This window comes from Squalius cephalus (assembly GCF_949319135.1).
Source record: "Squalius cephalus genome assembly, chromosome: 20".
NCBI classification, from domain to species: domain Eukaryota; kingdom Metazoa; phylum Chordata; class Actinopteri; order Cypriniformes; family Leuciscidae; genus Squalius; species Squalius cephalus.
In genome coordinates, this window is record NC_137141.1 from 17191296 (window position 1) to 17213773 (window position 22478).

At 37.6% G+C, this 22478-nt stretch overlaps 2 protein-coding genes across 3 annotated transcripts in view; both read left to right on the forward strand.

The window, feature by feature from the left end:
• The window catches only part of kif11 (kinesin family member 11), an 11921-nt gene extending 2596 nt beyond the window's left edge, over positions 1–9325 (forward strand). The window contains 12 exon segments of the mRNA XM_079854125.1: positions 56–141; positions 143–278; positions 409–524; positions 526–582; positions 1111–1236; positions 1330–1488; positions 1727–1866; positions 1939–2218; positions 2318–2540; positions 2629–2795; positions 2944–3054; positions 3415–9325. Of these exon segments, the coding sequence (XP_079710251.1) occupies positions 56–141; positions 143–278; positions 409–524; positions 526–582; positions 1111–1236; positions 1330–1488; positions 1727–1866; positions 1939–2218; positions 2318–2540; positions 2629–2795; positions 2944–3054; positions 3415–3525 (1712 nt within the window). The 3' untranslated portion in view covers positions 3526–9325.
• A 3642-nt stretch (positions 9326–12967) lies between these two features.
• Positions 12968–22115, forward strand: slc22a15 (solute carrier family 22 member 15). Of its 2 annotated transcripts, none has more exons than XM_079852637.1 (12): positions 12968–13215; positions 14170–14405; positions 14613–14745; positions 16147–16311; positions 16397–16526; positions 18119–18340; positions 18423–18563; positions 18649–18731; positions 19095–19203; positions 20343–20415; positions 20626–20784; positions 21034–22115. In XM_079852637.1, exons 2-12 carry the CDS (start codon positions 14265–14267, stop codon positions 21088–21090), a joined length of 1413 nt encoding a protein of 470 aa, XP_079708763.1. In that variant the 5' UTR covers positions 12968–13215; positions 14170–14264; the 3' UTR covers positions 21091–22115. The 2 variants fall into 2 exon arrangements, with proteins under 2 accessions (XP_079708763.1, XP_079708762.1); XM_079852636.1 differs by having other exon boundaries at positions 12983–13180; positions 14259–14405.
• Positions 22116–22478: the final 363 nt, after the last annotated feature.

Consider the following 22478-nt stretch of genomic DNA (forward strand, 5'->3'; position numbering starts at 1 on the left):
GTCATTCGATGATGCACTGATAATAAATGCATACATGCACGCTCTCCTAACTGAGTCTCTCTCATCCAGCTGTTGAGCACTGCTGAGGCCAGCACGCAGGACGTTAGCGGTCTCCACGCTAAGCTGCAGAGGAAGAAGGAGGGTGGAGCATCATAACGGGGAGGTCCAGGAGAGCTTCGCCCAACGCATGGAGAACTGCTACAACAGCATGCAGACCTCGCTGCAGGAGCAGAGCCACAAACATGCTGCGATGATTGATTATTACCGCTCTTCTGTGGGTAAGATATATCACATGGATGCACTCTTCATGTAATAACCCTGTTTATAGGTGTTTAAAATCACTTCCAGCAAGTGATGTCCTTCCAGAAAACTGATCTAATGAATGCCTGTTTAAATGTTTCTGTGTAGGTGAGCTGCTGAATACAAACGGCACAGTGTTTAAGGAGACATTAGGTGCTGTCTGTGAGTCTTACAGCAGTATTAAAGACGCTGTTGGAGAAGGTGTAGAGCGGTGCAAGGAACGGAGTGTTACGTCAGGAGAAACTCTCTCAGGAGGCTCAGAACAGCATGCTGGAAATACTGGTAAGAACTCAATCAGTCCAAATGTTTTGGATTATACATGCTGTTTTTTTTATATACCAAGGCTGAATTCTTGATTTTTGTGCAGTCTTGAAACCACAAAAGGCTGTTTATTTTATTTATTTTTACTTGTTTTAATCTATGGGCATTCCTAGTTTCTGAGAAGTTACTATAATTAAAATAACTGAATTTGAGCTGCATGCTCTTTGTTTTTAAATAAACCAATACATTTACATAAATAAAAATACACAATTTCAATCTGATTAAAATATTTGAGCTTGACATAACTAGTAAAATATCATTCATAAAATTGCCCATGGAGTTTTATTAATTACAATGACTTTTCCAGGCCTATGCTATAAGTCACTTTCCAAGACTGATTTTTTTGGGGTTATGATGAGCAATATTAGACATTTTTAATTGACCAGTAATGGATATTTAATTGTGCATGGCCATTTTTCCCAATTTATCCTAATTGTAATTTTAGGCATTATATTGATCACCATTCATTGACCCTTTTTTTTTTTTCAGGATGAACACAAGCAGCATCTAGAGGAGGTTCTGGTCGCCCAGGCGGTGCCAGGAATCAGGTCTGTCATGGCCACGAATGACAGTCTGAAGCAAACCCTTCACAGATACCACACTCTGAATGAGCAGGTATGTGTGAGAAGAATGACTTGACCTGTTGTTATGCCAGTTTACTGCTTCTTTGAGATTTGTAATAAGTCATGGTAAAAATGTATCTTACAGATGCGGGGTCTGAAATCAGAGATGATGTCATTTTTTGATTCTTACACTGAATCGTTGGCCAGTATGCGAGAGTGCGCTGTGCAGGGCTTTAGCACTCTGCGTGCTGAACACGACAAGCTCAAGCAACAGATTAGCCAAGCTGGAAACAGCCATCAGGCGGTAGGTCTATAACCCCTGGACAGTTTCTTGAAGAGGAGGATTGTCTTTAATCCAAGCAATCACATTTCTGTTAAATTGATTGGCTCAGATGGTCACAAGCTTTATGGGTATGAATGTAACCAATTAAAAAAAAAAATTCTCCTCATGAAGTTCTCCTGTAAAGTTCTGTGACAGAACTTTTGTCTAAATCTCTTTTGACTACTAGTTCTTAAACTGCTTAAATTGTTCCTTTTTACAGCGTGTGGCCGAGCTGGTTCAGTGTTTGCAGAACCAAATGAATCTCTTGGCATTGGACACTCAGACTGACTTTGAGGGTCTTTCACAGGCAGCATCTGCCCAGATTGTTCCACTAGAAACACTAGAGAGCTCCATACAGAGGTGAGAGGATATTCACAACATATAACTTCAAGTTTCCTGTAACGAAACCCTAATAAATCATTTTTATTGTAGTAAATATACTGCGACCGAGGAGCACACTGTGTCTGTCCGTGTCCGACTGGGTTCTTCTGTGGACGGAGTGATAACAGAGATGAATGAAGTGACGGAAGAGGCAGAGAGAGCGCTGGAGGAGTGTGCCGGATACTGCGGACTGCTTCAGACATCGCTTGACTCGCTGGCTGAGTCGGGACTCGCGTGGTGTCACGAAGCCAGAAACTCAACTGAGAATAAAGCCCAAGAACAGCTTACACTCATCAGGGAGACCGACACGGTTGTGCAAGGCTTGCTAAAGGTTAGTTTGGTCCTTTTGCACTTGACTATTTGTCTCCTTCCATGATGCATTTCTGGTGTTTGAGACTATCCCTATCCCTTATTTTCTGTGTGCATGCAGTGTGTAGAGGAAAATGGGAAGAAAGCCGTTCAGGACTGTGAAGCCCGTTTGACTTCCATGCAGCAGGAAGTGGAAGGAATTCTGGGTCGTGTGGAATTGCAGACCGGTAAAGATGATGCTACGATGCAGGAGCACAAAGAGACCCTCTCCTCCATCAGCACTCAGGCACTGGACACTGTACACAACTTCATCAGCTCAGAGCTACGGCAAGATTTACCAACAGGTAAGAGAAGCTTTGAGGGAAATATTCAAAATATAGCGTTTTGGGTCCATGTGTACAGGGCAGTAATGTGACGTGTGTATCTTTGCAGGAACGACCCCTCAGCGTAGGGAATACACGTACCCACGTGTGCTGAACAAGCCGAGGAGTCGAGAGGAGCTGGCAGAGGAGTTCAGAACTCAGCAGGAAAAGCTTCAGTGCGCACTGAACCAGTGTGAAACTGTCAGAGAGGCAGAAGAGGAGAAACCTCTCGACCAGGTAGTCCATCCATATTCTTTATATTACAGGAGAAGTTTGAATCAGTGGAAACGCTATCAATATTTGCTATTAAAATATATTAAGATTTATTTGAAGGTGCTGTTGATGCTATTTTTTTGGACTGGTGTAACCTCAATTCTGTTTTTAGGATTCTCTGGAGGATGAAGTCAGTGTTTCTAGTGATGGAAACATCACCGAACAGTCGTGCTCTGATGAGAACCTGACGTGTTTTGAGAACGGAAGGGTTCCCTTCTTCAAGGTGAGACATTTTGTTAATGTTATTTAACCCATTTAATGTTATACATAAGCTTAAGGTGTGGTCACATGTGCAAAAAAGGTCTATTGTCAATAGTGTAATGATGTATGAAGTACTGCTCACACAAGTTAATTTCAAACCAAGCAGCTTTCTGTTGATCAACGCAGCAAATTTGTGAAAAAAGTAATCTGTGTGGCGAAGTCTTTCACCTTTGTGCAGTTGCGTGGATTTCTATTGAAATGACTGGATTTTGCTGTGAACAATGTTAAATGTGACCACACCTTTACAGTGTTGGTAAATAATTATCAAACTCATTGGTTGTAGATGCAGATTGACAATATTTTGTTCTTTTTGTCTAACTAGAAGAAAAGCAAGAAAGAAAACAGCAATAAATCATTGAACCATTCAAAGGTGGAGAATGAGAGTATGATTACGCCGCCACGTTCTAAACTACCACTCAGGTGTCAGAATTAAACTTAATTATGTTGCAGTTTCTACTCTCTTGGATGTCTTAAAGTGCATCATTTTAAACTTCTGTGTACGTCTTTTTAAACATGTTTTGTCTATGTACTTTCTTTTTCATGTCTGTTTCCTCAGTCACAGTTTAATATTAAAAGTTATAACTTCTGGGTGATTTCTTGCTGTTAATTTTCCGGTTAGTTTCACTAGTTTAGAGCTTGCTCTTTTTTTTTTGTGGTTTGTTTTTGTTGAACATTTGTATGTTTAATTAAAAGCTAAAATAAATTGATCCACTCCATATTTGAACCAATAAAACATATTTTTAAAATATGGTTCTATTTTGAAATGTTTGTATAAAGTTTATTCTTTCTATTAAATTGTTTGTTGAATGTAATATTGGTTGGCTTCGTTGTTTTTTCACAATTTGAGGGATTTAAGTTTCTTTTTACAAGAATGAAAATGTCTGCTTGTGAAGGAGGTTTGAATTAGTATAATTAATAAAGAAATTAAGATGTAAGAATTGCTCTAACCTTATTTAATGAAACTTTCCATATTGAGTAAGATCTGTGCATGAATTGGGGTATTTAGGAAAACAAAAAAGATATACTATATGGGTTATTTTATTATTAACTGTTACAATTTTGTGCATGATTCTAATTGTCTCTCAATTCAAGTGCACAAATGAGTGTTTCATATTTGGTTAATTTGCTTACACCTGCTAAAATAGTCTACTTCAGCAGTAATGACATTGATAATCTTTTATAAAAGTGCTGCAGTCCTTACGCCAAAACCCAGAAGACTAATTCGCTAGTGTTTTCCTCGAGATTTTTCTATGGGTTTTTCAATTTATGAGTAAAATAATGTTTGTAGGGAAACTTAAGTTGACGATACTTAGTCGTTTTGTTCAACAACGTAAATTACACGCCCATATCGAAAACGCGATTTCAGAATCTTTTATATATTAAAAAAAAAAAAAAAAAACGTAACAAGATATGAGCTGTTATTGACGTTGGCGAACAAAACGCCGGAGTATCGTCAACTTACCATAGGCCGCCTTTTTTTTTCTTTTTTTTTACTCCTAATTGACAAACCCATATAACAATCTCGAGAACCACTGGCGAATCAGTCTTCCGGGTTTTGACACCAAAAATAAAGTTTGTCTAATAAAAATAAAATGAAAATTAAAGCTGCAAGCAGCAATGAAAGGGCCCTCGCACCCCTGCCACCACCACCCGGCGCCTTTAGGAAATGCCTTAAGATTACACTCACCAAATTTGAAGAGGATCAGATCAAAACTGTAGGAGGAGTTTGTTAAAGTACAACATCAGGAAATGGCAAAAACTGCCCAAAATCTGAGAGGAAGTTCAAAATAGCTGACTTCCTGTTGTGTTTAGGGCTACGCGCCAAGAGACTTTTTTGTAGGTATTGGGTCTTTACATGTATGTACCAAATTTCATACCTGTACGTGAAACCAGGAGACGGGGCAAAATATAGGGGCAATAAGTAAGCCATTTTGCCCCACCCAATTTTGAAAACCACATCACACGTAAATTTTCACCACATCTGAAGCATGTGCAAAGTTTCATGATTTTTCGAGCACGTTTTGTATTTGCCACACTTCCTGCTACCAGCAGGTGGCGCTATTGCTATAACCATAATGAGCATGGTCATGTGTTCAGGACAGGACTCTTATCAAACGTGAAGTTTGGGGCAGATTGAAAAATGTATGGCTGAGTTACTGCAGGCTGTCTGTGGTTGCCTAGCAACATCGGAACTGCAAGCAACATTATTATTGAACTTATCTGATCATGCATATATCACCAAAAGGCCGAAATTGGGTGAACGTTTGTCAGGCCGCCGAGGGCACACTCTTCGACGAAAACTCAAGATCTTCGCAATTTAACGTCGCAAAGGCCTTCAGATTACACTGACCAAATTTGAAGAGGATCAGATCAAAACTGTAGGAGGAGTTCGTTAAAGTACAACATCAGGAAATTACGAAAAATGCCCAAAATCTAGGAGGAAGTTCAAAATAGCTCACTTCCTGTTGTGTTTAGGGCTATGCTCCAAGAGACTTTTTTGTAGGTATTGGGTCATTACATGTATGTACCAAATTTCATACCTGTAAGTGAAACCAGGAGCCGGGGCAAAATGTGGGGGCAATAATTTACCGAATTTGCCCCACCCAATTTTGAAAACCATATCACACGTAAATTTTCACCACTTCTGAAGCGTGTGCAAAGTTTCATGAGTTTTCGAGCATGTTCAGGCCCTCTAAAAAGCGATTCACTTTGGAGAAGAATAATAATAATAATTAAAGCTGCAAGCAGCGATGAAAAGGGCCCTCGCACCCCTGCCACCGCCACCCGGCACCTTTAGGAAAGGCCTTAAGATTACACTCACCAAATTTGAAGAGGATCAGATCAAAACTGTAGGAGTTTGTTAAAGTACAACATCAGGAAATGGCAAAAACTGCCCAAAATCTGACAGGAAGTTCAAAATAACTGACTTCCTGTTGTGTTTAGGGCTATGCTCCAAGAGACTTTTTTGTAGGTATTGGGTCTTTACATGTGTGTACCAAATTTCATACCTGTACGTGAAACGTCGAGCCGGGGCAAAATGTAGGGGCAATAAGTAAGCCATTTTGCCCCACCCAATTTTTAAAACCACATCACACGTAAATTGTCACCACTTCTGAAGCGTGTGCAAAGTTTCATGATTTTTCGAGCACGTTTTGTATTTGCCACACTTCCTGCTACCAGCAGGTGGTGCTATTGCTATAATCATAATGAGCATTGGCATGTGTTCAGGACAGGACTCTTATCAAACATGTGAAGTTTGTGGCAGATTGAAAATTGTATGCCTGAGTTACTGCAGGCTGTCTGTGGTTGCCTAGCAACATCAGAACTGCAAGCAACATTAATATTGAACTTATCTGATCATGCATATATCACCAAAAGGCCGAAATTGGGTGAACTAGTGCAAAAAATGCCCGTGCAAAATCAGTTTTTGTGTGTGTTTTTAGTAATTGTTGGTTTGGTGTGTGCTCATTGTTACAATTACACAGCAAAAGTTCAGTGACATTTTTATTTGTGCATGGTAAAAAGCACACAGTGAACTCCGAGAAAACGCTATGCTTGAGCAAACAGTTTGTGAATAGGCAACTACAAATGATGCCCGTGAAAGAGACTGTGAACGCATTGAATAGGATATGTTTAGTTGGTGAATAGCATAGGCTACTATTACACAGTAGCGACAACGTTAAGCGCACCAGAATGAAATATAATATTCAGAAGTAAACACTAACAGCATAGCTGACTTACAGATTCAGTTTACATCCACAAATGAATAAGCACCTCGATTCAGGGAGCAGTGCAAAGTGCCCGTGCAAAATCAGTTTTTGTGAGCTGATCGCCGTCAAAAAAGTTCAGGAGATATTTCTTGCGATGGCAATATGATCAAAAATAACTTTATATTGATTCAATGGATTAATAGCATTTAAAAAAAAAAAAAAAAAGTCATGAATTTATTGCATTTTTGGGAAAAAATAATCCGTTTTTATAATAAATCTTAAAAAATTCAAATCCAGATTTTGATTTTCAATGTTGTTATAACCTAAAGATGCTATGTGAAAGTTTGAAACAGAAAATAGTGGTTTTCACACATTTAGTGGTTATCTCACATTCGAGAGATATGCGAATAACACACAGACAGACAGACGGACGTTTCTGTAATTTATAGATAGATGGATTTATCACGTTCGGGAACCAAACTATAATATTCAGAAGTAAACAGTGTAGCTGACTGAGTGTTTATGTCAGAATGTTTATTTTTAAACCACAGCCTTCTTGGGGCTTCTTTGACCGATACAACTCTCTAATGTCAGAATGTTTATTTTTAAACCACAACCTTCTAAAAATGATATATTTAACGATATCTTTTGCATTTCTCATCCAAACAATGTCAAACTTGGCACTGCACTTACTCGTGCCCGTGGCAAGACACCTGTCGAGTTTGAAATCAATCGGACTAACGGTTCGAGAGATATGCGAGGAACAGACACACACACACACAGACAGACAGACAGACAGACGTTCCTGTAATTTATAGATAGATGTTTGTCAGGCCGCCGAGGGCACACCCTTCGACGAAAACTCTAGATCTTCGCAATTTAACGTCACAAAGGCCTTAAGATTACACTCACCAAATTTGAAGAGTATCAGATCAAATCTGTAGGAGGAGTTCGTTAAAGTACAACATCAGGAAATTACGAAAAATGCCCAAAATCCAGGAGGAAGTTCAAAATAGCTCACTTCCTGTTGTGTTTAGGGCTATGCTCCAAGAGACTTTTCTGTAGGTATTGGGTCATTACATGTATGTACCAAATTTCATACCTGTACGTGAAACCAGGAGCCGGGGCAAAATGTGGGGGCAATAATTTACCGAATTTGCCCCCCACAATTCTGAAAACCATATCACACGTAAATTTTCACCACTTCTGAAGCGTGTGCAAAGTTTCATGAGTTTTCGAGCATGTTTAGGCCCTCTAAAAAGCGATTCACTTTGGAGAAGAAGAATAATAATAAACGGAGCAAAAACAATAGGGTCCTCTCACCATCGGTGCTCGGGCCCTAATTAAAGCTGCAAGCAGCGATGAAAAGGGCCCTCGCACCCCTGCCACCGCCACCCGGCACCTTTAGGAAAGGCCTTAAGATTACACTCACCAAATTTGAAGAGGATCAGATCAAAACTGTAGGAGTTTGTTAAAGTACAACATCAGGAAATGGCAAAAACTGCCCAAAATCTGACAGGAAGTTCAAAATAACTGACTTCCTGTTGTGTTTAGGGCTATGCTCCAAGAGACTTTTTTGTAGGTATTGGGTCTTTACATGTGTGTACCAAATTTCATACCTGTACGTGAAACGTCGAGCCGGGGCAAAATGTAGGGGCAATAAGTAAGCCATTTTGCCCCACCCAATTTTTAAAACCACATCACACGTAAATTGTCACCACTTCTGAAGCGTGTGCAAAGTTTCATGATTTTTCGAGCACGTTTTGTATTTGCCACACTTCCTGCTACCAGCAGGTGGTGCTATTGCTATAATCATAATGAGCATTGGCATGTGTTCAGGACAGGACTCTTATCAAACATGTGAAGTTTGTGGCAGATTGAAAATTGTATGCCTGAGTTACTGCAGGCTGTCTGTGGTTGCCTAGCAACATCAGAACTGCAAGCAACATTAATATTGAACTTATCTGATCATGCATATATCACCAAAAGGCCGAAATTGGGTGAACTAGTGCAAAAAATGCCCGTGCAAAATCAGTTTTTGTGTGTGTTTTTAGTAATTGTTGGTTTGGTGTGTGCTCATTGTTACAATTACACAGCAAAAGTTCAGTGACATTTTTATTTGTGCATGGTAAAAAGCACACAGTGAACTCCGAGAAAACGCTATGCTTGAGCAAACAGTTTGTGAATAGGCAACTACAAATGATGCCCGTGAAAGAGACTGTGAACGCATTGAATAGGATATGTTTAGTTGGTGAATAGCATAGGCTACTATTACACAGTAGCGACAACGTTAAGCGCACCAGAATGAAATATAATATTCAGAAGTAAACACTAACAGCATAGCTGACTTACAGATTCAGTTTACATCCACAAATGAATAAGCACCTCGATTCAGGGAGCAGTGCAAAGTGCCCGTGCAAAATCAGTTTTTGTGAGCTGATCGCCGTCAAAAAAGTTCAGGAGATATTTCTTGCGATGGCAATATGATCAAAAATAACTTTATATTGATTCAATGGATTAATAGCATTTAAAAAAAAAAAAAAAAAGTCATGAATTTATTGCATTTTTGGGAAAAAATAATCCGTTTTTATAATAAATCTTAAAAAATTCAAATCCAGATTTTGATTTTCAATGTTGTTATAACCTAAAGATGCTATGTGAAAGTTTGAAACAGAAAATAGTGGTTTTCACACATTTAGTGGTTATCTCACATTCGAGAGATATGCGAATAACACACAGACAGACAGACGGACGTTTCTGTAATTTATAGATAGATGGATTTATCACGTTCGGGAACCAAACTATAATATTCAGAAGTAAACAGTGTAGCTGACTGAGTGTTTATGTCAGAATGTTTATTTTTAAACCACAGCCTTCTTGGGGCTTCTTTGACCGATACAACTCTCTAATGTCAGAATGTTTATTTTTAAACCACAACCTTCTAAAAATGATATATTTAACGATATCTTTTGCATTTCTCATCCAAACAATGTCAAACTTGGCACTGCACTTACTCGTGCCCGTGGCAAGACACCTGTCGAGTTTGAAATCAATCGGACTAACGGTTCGAGAGATATGCGAGGAACAGACACACACACACACAGACAGACAGACAGACAGACGTTCCTGTAATTTATAGATAGATGTTTGTCAGGCCGCCGAGGGCACACCCTTCGACGAAAACTCTAGATCTTCGCAATTTAACGTCACAAAGGCCTTAAGATTACACTCACCAAATTTGAAGAGTATCAGATCAAATCTGTAGGAGGAGTTCGTTAAAGTACAACATCAGGAAATTACGAAAAATGCCCAAAATCCAGGAGGAAGTTCAAAATAGCTCACTTCCTGTTGTGTTTAGGGCTATGCTCCAAGAGACTTTTCTGTAGGTATTGGGTCATTACATGTATGTACCAAATTTCATACCTGTACGTGAAACCAGGAGCCGGGGCAAAATGTGGGGGCAATAATTTACCGAATTTGCCCCCCACAATTCTGAAAACCATATCACACGTAAATTTTCACCACTTCTGAAGCGTGTGCAAAGTTTCATGAGTTTTCGAGCATGTTTAGGCCCTCTAAAAAGCGATTCACTTTGGAGAAGAAGAATAATAATTAAAGCTGCAAGCAGCGATGAAAAGGGCCCTCGCACCCCTGCCACCGCCACCCGGCACCTTTAGGAAAGGCCTTAAGATTACACTCACCAAATTTGAAGAGGATCAGATCAAAACTGTAGGAGTTTGTTAAAGTACAACATCAGGAAATGGCAAAAACTGCCCAAAATCTGACAGGAAGTTCAAAATAACTGACTTCCTGTTGTGTTTAGGGCTATGCTCCAAGAGACTTTTTTGTAGGTATTGGGTCTTTACATGTGTGTACCAAATTTCATACCTGTACGTGAAACGTCGAGCCGGGGCAAAATGTAGGGGCAATAAGTAAGCCATTTTGCCCCACCCAATTTTTAAAACCACATCACACGTAAATTGTCACCACTTCTGAAGCGTGTGCAAAGTTTCATGATTTTTCGAGCACGTTTTGTATTTGCCACACTTCCTGCTACCAGCAGGTGGTGCTATTGCTATAATCATAATGAGCATTGGCATGTGTTCAGGACAGGACTCTTATCAAACATGTGAAGTTTGTGGCAGATTGAAAATTGTATGCCTGAGTTACTGCAGGCTGTCTGTGGTTGCCTAGCAACATCAGAACTGCAAGCAACATTAATATTGAACTTATCTGATCATGCATATATCACCAAAAGGCCGAAATTGGGTGAACTAGTGCAAAAAATGCCCGTGCAAAATCAGTTTTTGTGTGTGTTTTTAGTAATTGTTGGTTTGGTGTGTGCTCATTGTTACAATTACACAGCAAAAGTTCAGTGACATTTTTATTTGTGCATGGTAAAAAGCACACAGTGAACTCCGAGAAAACGCTATGCTTGAGCAAACAGTTTGTGAATAGGCAACTACAAATGATGCCCGTGAAAGAGACTGTGAACGCATTGAATAGGATATGTTTAGTTGGTGAATAGCATAGGCTACTATTACACAGTAGCGACAACGTTAAGCGCACCAGAATGAAATATAATATTCAGAAGTAAACACTAACAGCATAGCTGACTTACAGATTCAGTTTACATCCACAAATGAATAAGCACCTCGATTCAGGGAGCAGTGCAAAGTGCCCGTGCAAAATCAGTTTTTGTGAGCTGATCGCCGTCAAAAAAGTTCAGGAGATATTTCTTGCGATGGCAATATGATCAAAAATAACTTTATATTGATTCAATGGATTAATAGCATTTAAAAAAAAAAAAAAAAAGTCATGAATTTATTGCATTTTTGGGAAAAAATAATCCGTTTTTATAATAAATCTTAAAAAATTCAAATCCAGATTTTGATTTTCAATGTTGTTATAACCTAAAGATGCTATGTGAAAGTTTGAAACAGAAAATAGTGGTTTTCACACATTTAGTGGTTATCTCACATTCGAGAGATATGCGAATAACACACAGACAGACAGACGGACGTTTCTGTAATTTATAGATAGATGGATTTATCACGTTCGGGAACCAAACTATAATATTCAGAAGTAAACAGTGTAGCTGACTGAGTGTTTATGTCAGAATGTTTATTTTTAAACCACAGCCTTCTTGGGGCTTCTTTGACCGATACAACTCTCTAATGTCAGAATGTTTATTTTTAAACCACAACCTTCTAAAAATGATATATTTAACGATATCTTTTGCATTTCTCATCCAAACAATGTCAAACTTGGCACTGCACTTACTCGTGCCCGTGGCAAGACACCTGTCGAGTTTGAAATCAATCGGACTAACGGTTCGAGAGATATGCGAGGAACAGACACACACACACACAGACAGACAGACAGACAGACGTTCCTGTAATTTATAGATAGATGTTTGTCAGGCCGCCGAGGGCACACCCTTCGACGAAAACTCTAGATCTTCGCAATTTAACGTCACAAAGGCCTTAAGATTACACTCACCAAATTTGAAGAGTATCAGATCAAATCTGTAGGAGGAGTTCGTTAAAGTACAACATCAGGAAATTACGAAAAATGCCCAAAATCCAGGAGGAAGTTCAAAATAGCTCACTTCCTGTTGTGTTTAGGGCTATGCTCCAAGAGACTTTTCTGTAGGTATTGGGTCATTACATGTATGTACCAAATTTCATACCTGTACGTGAAACCAGGAGCCGGGGCAAAATGTGGGGGCAATAATTTACCGAATTTGCCCCCCACAATTCTGAAAACCATATCACACGTAAATTTTCACCACTTCTGAAGCGTGTGCAAAGTTTCATGAGTTTTCGAGCATGTTTAGGCCCTCTAAAAAGCGATTCACTTTGGAGAAGAAGAATAATAATAAACGGAGCAAAAACAATAGGGTCCTCTCACCATCGGTGCTCGGGCCCTAATAAACGGAGCAAAAACAATAGGGTCCTCTCACCATCGGTGCTCGGGCCCTAATAATAAACGGAGCAAAAACAATAGGGTCCTCTCACCATCGGTGCTCGGGCCCTAATAAAAAACAACGTGGAAGGCCCTTTTCAATTTCAGTTTCCACTAGTCCAATCAGAACCGCTGTCTAAAGCACGTGCTTTTATGCCAAAGTCTCGTGCAATCAGAATCACTCTATGTACCACGTGGTTTCATTCCACGTCTGCAAAGGGAAGCCAGATTACATTGGAGCATCTGCAACCTCAGTTGCTATCAGATCCATTATTGAAAATGTAAAAATACACTCGATGGCATGCAGTCGGATGATTTGACCCTGGGATGGATATAGAGGAGGCTTTCCAGGTGGTTGGAGAATTCGGTAGACACCAGAAGCGGATGATCACCATCCTGGTTTTCCTACAGGTAAGTTAACTAACGTTAATGAAACATGCAAATCCGTAAACATTGGACTAACGTGTGTTTGTTTAGGTACATTTTATATTTCTGGTCACACAAGTCAGTAATTATGCAAAACCTATATTTGAGGGTCCAAACCTTTAAAGCCTTGTCATATTTGCATTATCTTATCTTCTTGCAGTAGGATGTATTTGCTTTAAATTGACCTAGTTTCAGTCAGGCATTAATATGCTTGCCTGTGTCATTAGTATTGAATTTTCAATTTAAGCTCCTGGAGCCATTACTGGGCAACAAAACCGAAAATGTTTATATATCATGTAATACTTTGAATTAATATTCAGAGGTATATATCCTGCTTCCAAATGCATGTTTTCCCTACCTATTGCTCAATATGATTCAAAACTGTCAAATAGGCGTTCACAAATTTAGCTTTCATTATAATGAAGATGGCAGGATGTTTCTTAATGGAACGTACTTAATATTAAGGAAAATATTTTTTAAAAACTGTCCCATAAAAGTTGAGTGATGAAGCTGATATAGCATGTTTGTGACACTGACAGTACATATAAGCACAATTATTTAAAGATCATTAATTACAAAAGCATGAGCATAGAGCATGTGTTTCCAGAAAATGACAACTGGTCTAAATAACAAAAAAAAAATATGCCATGTTTTCAGACCTTGAATAATATAAAGAAAACAAGCTTATTTTCATTAAAAAAAAAACATTGATACTAATGTTTAAACTTATGAAGAGTTTAGAAATCAATATTTGGTGGAATAACCCTGATTTCCAAATACCGCTTTCATGCGTCTTGGCAATGGAATGCTCTCCACCACCGGTCTTTCACATTGCTGTTGGGTGACTTTGCCACAAGGATGCATAACTCAAGCCACGTATAAGATTATCCTGAAAGAAAAATGGCTTCTTTCTGAACATTCTAGTGATTATCACTAACAAATCAGAGTTTATATTTGCACTGATCTGAGATCAGTGCAAATATTGTTCATTTACTGGAAGGGAACTGGGCCTATATTAATGAAAGTTAAGTAACCTGAAATATTTGTCTTTTTTTTAAAACAGATTTACATGGCATGTCAGTCCATGCTCATAATTTTAGTGGGTGCTGTGCCAGAATATCATGTAGAACCGTTTACTGAAGGTGTGGATGGTGATGTAACTCAACACAGTGTGAAGTTCACTGAGGATATCAGCTCAATCGTGACTGAGGTAAGAGACTGTCATCAGTGTTGCGCATCAAACAAACTTGGTTTAAGCTTGCTCAGTCTTTCGAATACAAATCTATACTTTATTTCAAATCAGGAAGAACTGTGTTTATATTATAATCTTTGTGTCTGGACAGGACAGCAGATGAATGAATGATTGAATGAATGCATATTCAAACTATATGATATTTCTTTTGATCTTCTCTTGCAGTGGTACCTAGTTAAACATCAAGCCTACAAAGTGAACTTGGCTGGGTCCCTGTTCTTTGCTGGTGTGCTGATCGGAAATGTCCTGTTTGGACCACTCTCTGATAAGATCGGAAGGAAGCCGGTTTTTCTAACTGGTAGGATTTAGATTAACTGGTTTTTGTTCTTTACTAAATTATAATCTACATTTTCATATTATTACAGTGCTTTCAAGGCCTCAAACATTCCAGGTTACGGGTTTTCTAACATTTAACCACAAGTACTAAACATCTGCAGTCTGTTTAAACTTTTTCTTGTAGATAATGTCAGCCTTAAAGGGATAGTTCACCCAAAAGTGAAAACTAGCCCATGATTTACTCACCCTCAAGTCATCCTATGTGTATATGACATTCTTCTTTCAGACGAATACAATCAGTATACTAAAAAATGTCCTGGCTCTTCCAAGCTTTATAATGGCAGTGAATGGATGTATATATTTTTTTAAGTCCATCAAAGTGCATCCATCCATGATAAAAGTGCTCCACACGGCTCTGGGGGTTAATAAAGGCCGTCTGAAGCGAAGTGATGCGTTTGTGTAAGAAAAATATCCATATTTAAAACTTTATCAACTAAAATAACTAGCTTCCGGCAGGCGGCCTACACAAGTCGACTTACGCCAAAAGAGTAACACTTGACGATGTATGACGTAGGATGTAGGAGTAGCGTAAGCTTTGACGCCTCTTGCGGTTCAAACAAACAGGGATGGGCAACAAACTCAAGCTCCTCCGACATCTCTCTTTAAAAACTGCTGTTTTAGACTTCTAAATCGTGACTGGTGTTTTGTTTTGCTCTATCCTCTGCACTTCCGTGTTCGCCAATGTGTCAAGGTCAAGGGTTAACTCTTTCGCCGTAAATCGATGCGTACGGCCGTCTGCCGGAAGCTAGTTATTTCAGTCGTATAGCTAGTTAATGTTTTAAATATGGATATTTTTCTTACATGAAGCTTCGCTTCAGAAGGCCTTGATTAACCCCCCAGAGCTGTGTGGAGGACTTTAATCATGGATGGATGCACTTTGATGGACTTAAAAAAAAAAAAAAACATCCATTCACTTCCAATATAAAGCTTGGAAGAGCCAGGACATTTTTTTTTATATAATTCCGATTGTATTCGTCTGAAAGAAGAATGTCATATACACCTAGGATGGCTTGAGGGTGAGTAAATCAAGGGCTAATTTTCATTTTTGGGTGAACTATCCCTTTAAAGTGTTCATTTTTATAATTTTAAGTAATTGAGGAATACAATCTGAAATGTTTTTAATTGATGATGAAATGTTTTGAATCATCAGGGATTACATCATTGTAGTATTTGCATTCTCAATTGTGATTGGCCATTTCTTTTTCCATCTATAGCTGCTTTACAAAGAAGTTATGTGTTGTTTCTGATACACAACCGACTGAAAGCCAAGAGCAAAGAAACAAACATAAAACCTTTCCTTAAACAACAGTTTAATGTGTTGTTGTTATTGTGACCTCTGTTTAAACCGTTTTCTCTCTCTCAGGTCTGTTTTTTGAGGTCTTGTTTGGGTACGGCACAGCGTTAGCACCCAGCTATGAGTTGTTTGCTGTGTCTCGACTGCTGGTGGGGTTGATGAACGGAGGAATGGCATTGGTCTGCTTTGTTCTCACTCAGGAATATGTGGGGAAGTCCTACTGGGCTATGACAGGTGCACATGAATTAATAATAAAATCACTTTTGTTGTTTACTTTCACAGTAGTCTTATAAAGCTAATTTGATTGTCTTTGATCCAGGGACCTTGACTAACATGACCTTTGCAGTGGGCATCGCTCTGTTCGGCGCCTTAGGTTATTATGTTCGGCCGTGGCGGAACCTAGCAACTGTGGCCAACTGTCCGGGACTTTTGCTCTTCCTGCTTTGTGTGTAAGCAAGTGGTTTACTTACTTCCTGTTAAACTACAGCACTGTGACTTCATTATAAGCCACCAGGATGATATTGTCACAAGTGATTTGTTTACAGTGAAAGGGTGCTGTGTAAAGCTGCTTTTGGTGTTGAGAACACTAAGCCTTGGTGAAGATGTACTCTAAGAGAACACAAATAAGGTTTTTTTTTGTTTTTTTTGGTCTAAAGTCCCCCTGTAGTCAATAATTGTATCCATTAAAACTCATCTTTGATCACCAAAATGACATATTTAAAAAATATATATATATCAAGGAAACATTTTTTTAATGCCTTAAAATAGCTTGACTGTAACTCTACACCCTTGCCTCATTTAGTATATGCGGTTCTATGAATATGCAAATTAGCCCCGCCTCCTCTCACTCGCACCAGCTCAGAGATCCACTCGTTGAGGATCACACGTTGACGTGATTGGTTACAAGGTAGTTTGTGACGTCCAGCGATTTTAAACCGCGTTTTTAAGACTGTCTTTGGTTTGTTGCAGTTTTAAGGAGAATTAATACTCAGCAATGGTGTTGACTTATGAATTTGTACATGGTTTGTCTTAAAGCATATTAAAAGCACCACATAGATAATATACATAGACAACAACATTTAAAAGCTTTAAACATAAACAAATTCACCACAGGGGGACTTTACAGGATATCTCAAGTGCACCTAAGCAAGTATCTATGCAGTGCCATTCAATAGTTTGTGGTCTGTAAGATATTTTTTTAAATGTTTTTGAATAAAAGGTCTCTTTTATTAAGGCAGAATTTATTTGATTAAAAAATAGAGTAAAAACTGTAATATTGTATTATTACCATTTAAAATAACTGGTTTCTATTTCAGTATTTCTTTAAATGTAGTTTATTCCTGTGATGCAAAGCCGAGTTTTCAGCATCATTACTCCAGTCTTCAGTGTCACATGACCCTTCAGAAATCATTCTAATATCAGGATTTGGTGTTTAAAAATATTTCTTATTATTATAAATGTTGAATCAGTTATGCTGCTTAATATTTTTTTTAAAACGTCTAACAATATTTTCAGGATTTTTTAATGAATAGAAAGTTCAAAGGAACAGCATTTATTTGAAATATAATTTTGGTTTACTTTGTATGTCTTTACTTTTGATCAATTTTAATGCGTCTTTACTGAAAAAGTATTTATTTCTCTCAAAAAAAATCTTACTGACCCCAAACTTTTGAATGATAATGTAAATTAATTTTATGTTTGTGTATTTTTTGTTACTTCTACCCTGTTGCCATAAAATTTGCCTAAATTAACAACCAAAAAAAATGTTTAAATGTCATATTTGTATATGTAATTTCCTGTCCTTTCACTGATATTGCATGTCAATAAATGTGGCAAAAGAGCAAAAAGCTAGCTCAACCACAAGGAAAAGGATTAATCCTGTATTATAATTAAAACACTTGAAAAATTCACCCCTCAAAAAGGTTCATATCATATGGGAATCTAATCTAAAATCTCATTATATCTCTTAAACATGTTTTCTTGAATGCAAAATGCAAATGTCTAGCTAATTTCTGTGATTGTGTTTCCCTGACTATGCCAGGAATTTGCCAGAATCCCCACGCTGGCTTTATTCTCGGGGTCACACAAAAAAGGCAGAGGACATCCTGCAGTATTTTGCTGTGAGGAACGGGAAAGGCAGAATTCTAGTGAAGCTCCGCCGGACCGCCACCACCAGCACTCTGGACGCAGCCAGCCCTGGGGTTTTCCAGCTGTTCACACATCCCATACTGCGCTGGAGGACTGTGGTGCTCATGTATGTGTGGTGAGTATTTGTTATCATTTAACTATTTTAATATTTGTGCATTTTTATGTACTCAATCTTTGTGTGTATGCATATTTCGCAGGTATGCCTGTAGCCTTGTGTATTACGGGTTGACGCTCAATGCCAGTGAAGAGAAAGGGAATCGTTACCTTAGTGTTGCCATGTATGGGCTGGTGGAACTCCCTGCTTACCCTCTCTGCATGTACTTCATTAACAAACAGTGGTAAATACACTCGCACAATCACATCCACACGCTGCTGTATCAGACTCTCTCTGATTATTATCTGAGCATATTTGTTGTCTTTCAGGGCAGGCAGGAGGAAGTCAATGGCCAATTTTCTCGCCTTTGCAGGTGTATCCTGTCTGCTCACAATGGTTGTACCTGTATCAGGTGATCATCTTTCCGAATAAATCAGGTTTTCACCAGAATCAAATTTCCCATTTTGCCGCAGAGTATATCTGTCATCATACAGTAGGATTTTTTTTTACATGATTATAGATAAGAAGTTTTAGGTTTGCAGATGCCACTTGGTTTACATTTTTATCTATGTAATTATTTTTAAAAGTATACTATTTTAGGGCCAGTATGTAAATATACTGTATGTATACTCATTTATATATATTCAGCAAAAAGAACTGCCTTTTTCCCAGGAAATTTCATAACATGTTTAAATATTTGTATGAACATAAAAAGATTCAACAATATTCTCCCTAATTCTACATCATGTCAAGCCTGTTGTTTGCTTTTTTTTAGGGTCCTTAGTAAGTGCCACGTCATTGGCTCTAGTGGGAAAACTGCTGGTCAGTGCTGCATTTAATATTGCGTATGTGTATACGTCAGAGCTCTACCCAACTGTCATCAGGTACTTTACTTGCATGTTTTGACGTAATGTGTTTTTAGCTCTTATACAAGTAGAAATGTGTAATAAAATGTATGTCCTTACGGAATAAGAATCTGTGCTTGAGCAAACTGCGCCCTCTAGTGTAGGTAATGTCAGTAATTTATGTCAGTACCACAGTAGACTTTCTCATTGTCCATCATTTTGACCAACAGGGTCATACAAATTCCGTTATAGTCTAATAATAAGAGCTTTTGTTTTGATTCACATTTTTATTTTTAATCGTGAACTGACAGGATGAGCATATAGGCTAGATCAGGGGTCCGTGAAAGGGCCCTATGATTTCCGCAATGCAGAAAACGCAGACGGAATCGCTGAATCATATCATATGCACTCAGAAACTCAAAAGTCTTCATGATAACACGTTCAAGTAAAGGTTTGGTTTAACTTGAAGAAATTATAACAGAAGTATATCACTACAGAAGAATGTGCTTCTCACAGCAATAAGTAATAATAATAATAATGAAAATAACAAAATTATTAACTTTATTTTTTAAGGAATTATACTTTTTTTTCCATGTTTTAATTTTAACAGTAAACCTGTTGTGCAGTATTTTGTTTGCTAAAAAATAAAAGGAATTTTTACTTTTTCATTTGATTACATTTTAAAAGATTACATTTCATTTAAAAAAAAATGAATTTGCTGTTATTGCGAACATTTTTTTTTTTTTTTAAAGTGAAAGTTTTATTAATTAAATTGATTAGACATGCTTCTAGATTATTAAAATTGAATTCAACTATTAAATTGGAAAAAATTAAATAAAACGGATTTCATATGGCCCTAAAAATGTAATTTTTGTTCATCTTTTAATAAATCGTTGATAAATTGTATATGTTGTATTATTTCATATATTTCTTTTATTACAAGAGTAGCAAGCATATGCTTAATCATTCTTATATTTATGAGAGGGTCCTTAATGAAAAATTCTCCCCTGTGAGGGGTAGAATAAATGTATTTATTTCTGAATTAACAGACTGTGCGTCACTTTTCATGTTCAACACCACACTTAACACACGAATGTTAATGTGACCTCTGGTCAGTACAAAACAAAAGTACCCCACAGCTGGATTAATTCTAATGTAAGTGTGTTTGTGTGTGTTAGGAATGCAGGGTTGGGTGTGTGTTCCATGTCCTGTAGAGTTGGGGGAATTCTGGCACCGTTTGTGCCGAGTTTGGTAAGTAGCTTTAAACTGGCTGACTTGAGAAATGCCAATTTTATAATTTTACAAAAATTAGATTTTAGTTTTTCCTCAAAGTTTTTTTGTGTAATTAATATTTAATGTATATACAGTAATTTTTGTTTTTTTTACAATACAGTAATTTTTTATTATTATTATTATTATTATATTAATTGATTACTGATTTATTTATTTATTTTTTTCCAGAAATCCTTGCACACCTCCATGCCTTTTATGGTGTTCTGTTTGAGTGGGATTTCGGCGGGCTGCCTGGGGCTCCTCCTACCGGAGACGCTCAATAAACCTGCTGCTGAAACTCTTGATGAACTGTCCAGCCCAAAATACCAGCGAATCTTAGAGCCGCAGGTAACCATGGGCAGAAATGTATTATTAGAAGAATTAATTTTCTGGAGTACTTATTTCTGGTTGGTTGATCACAGCATTTTGCGTCCAAATGTTTTTGTGTAGTTTCATGTCTCCTTACATTTACACCTACCTTTATGCATTTGGCTGACGCTTTTATCTATAGTGACTTACATTACATTTATTATTACTGTATAAGAATCCCAATTAGACCTTTTCTTTATAATGGATTGTCGTGTGTGTTTTTTACAGGTCCACCTTTTGGAAGACAAGCATTTAATTGACCACAACGGAGCTGATAGTGACTGAGACAAGGATTTTGGAAACGTTTGATCAATCCCTAAGCACAATAGCCAGTGTCAGAATGTTGTCCCATACAGAAAGACTAAAGGTGCCTTCTAATAGAAATCTGCTTAAAGGATCAGTTCAACTGATGAATCTATCAGGACTGTTTTAAAATAAAAAGGACCAGATACTCAGTCGTAAACTAGTTTTTCATAATGTCTGACAGTTCTGCTAATTCCACGTGTTTACTGCCATTTGTATAACCGATATCTTGATCTATTGTTTAAATCTTTTTTTAATGTGAGATGTGACAACATTCACCAGCGTGTATATGTTCGCATTCTATGAATCAATTATGGTTGCCAACACTTCAAAATAGTGATACTGGATCTTTGTTAGAGGTAAAGATCATTTTAGGCTGTTGTAAAGAAATAAGTCAAGCTAAATTCTTAATTATGTCATTTAAAGAGACCAGTTATGTTTCTCCAAAGGGAGAAGTGAAGTGTTACACATGTATATTTGTGTATATTTCTGTACATTGCTGAAAATGCGTTTGTTTTAATCTTCAGATTTAAGGGAAAAGCTTTTAAATAAATGCCTGTAATATAATGAGCTTGAACGTACATGTCCGTCTGTCACCAGTAGATGGCACTGTGTTGAAGGCCACTTCTCCTGAACTGAGGTAACCTTTGACCTGTTCCAGGCCTCATGGTGATGATGTCAGCATTGACGCAGGTGAACAGAGCTCAGGTGAACCACAAGATTCAGGAGCTGGGAGTATTAAAGAAGCTGGCACAAAACTTTCAACCGCAAACCTGTTTTTTTTTTGTTTCCGTCTCTTTCCTTGCTGTAATCGCAGCCTGTGGCGCTGCATGTTGCTGACGGAACAGGTTGAGAGAGAGCAGGCATTAACTATAATAACTGTTTTCATTCTTTAATTCTTCCTCCAAGGCCTGATGGGCATTGTATCACCCTGCACAGGGAGATAAACAGCAGGTACAAAGGTGTGGCTTCGTGAGTGCATTATATATATCTTGTGTTCAACTTATAATAAAAACAAACAAACAACATAATTTGTTATTATTATGTCTCTCAGACATAAACCTAATTATATTTTGTTGATTTAATTGTAATATTGTGTATATATATATATACACACACATTTATGATTTATATATATATATATATATATATATATATATAAATCTCTTCTAACAATACAAATCTTAACTATCACTTTTTATCAATTTAATAACACATACTGAAAATAATTAATTTCTTTAAAAAAAAAAATAAAAAAAATAAATAAAATTACTGACCCCAAAATTTTGAATGGTAGTGTATATTGTTAGAAAATATTTATATTGTAAATACTTGCTTCTCTTTTTTAACTTTTTATTCATCAAAGAATC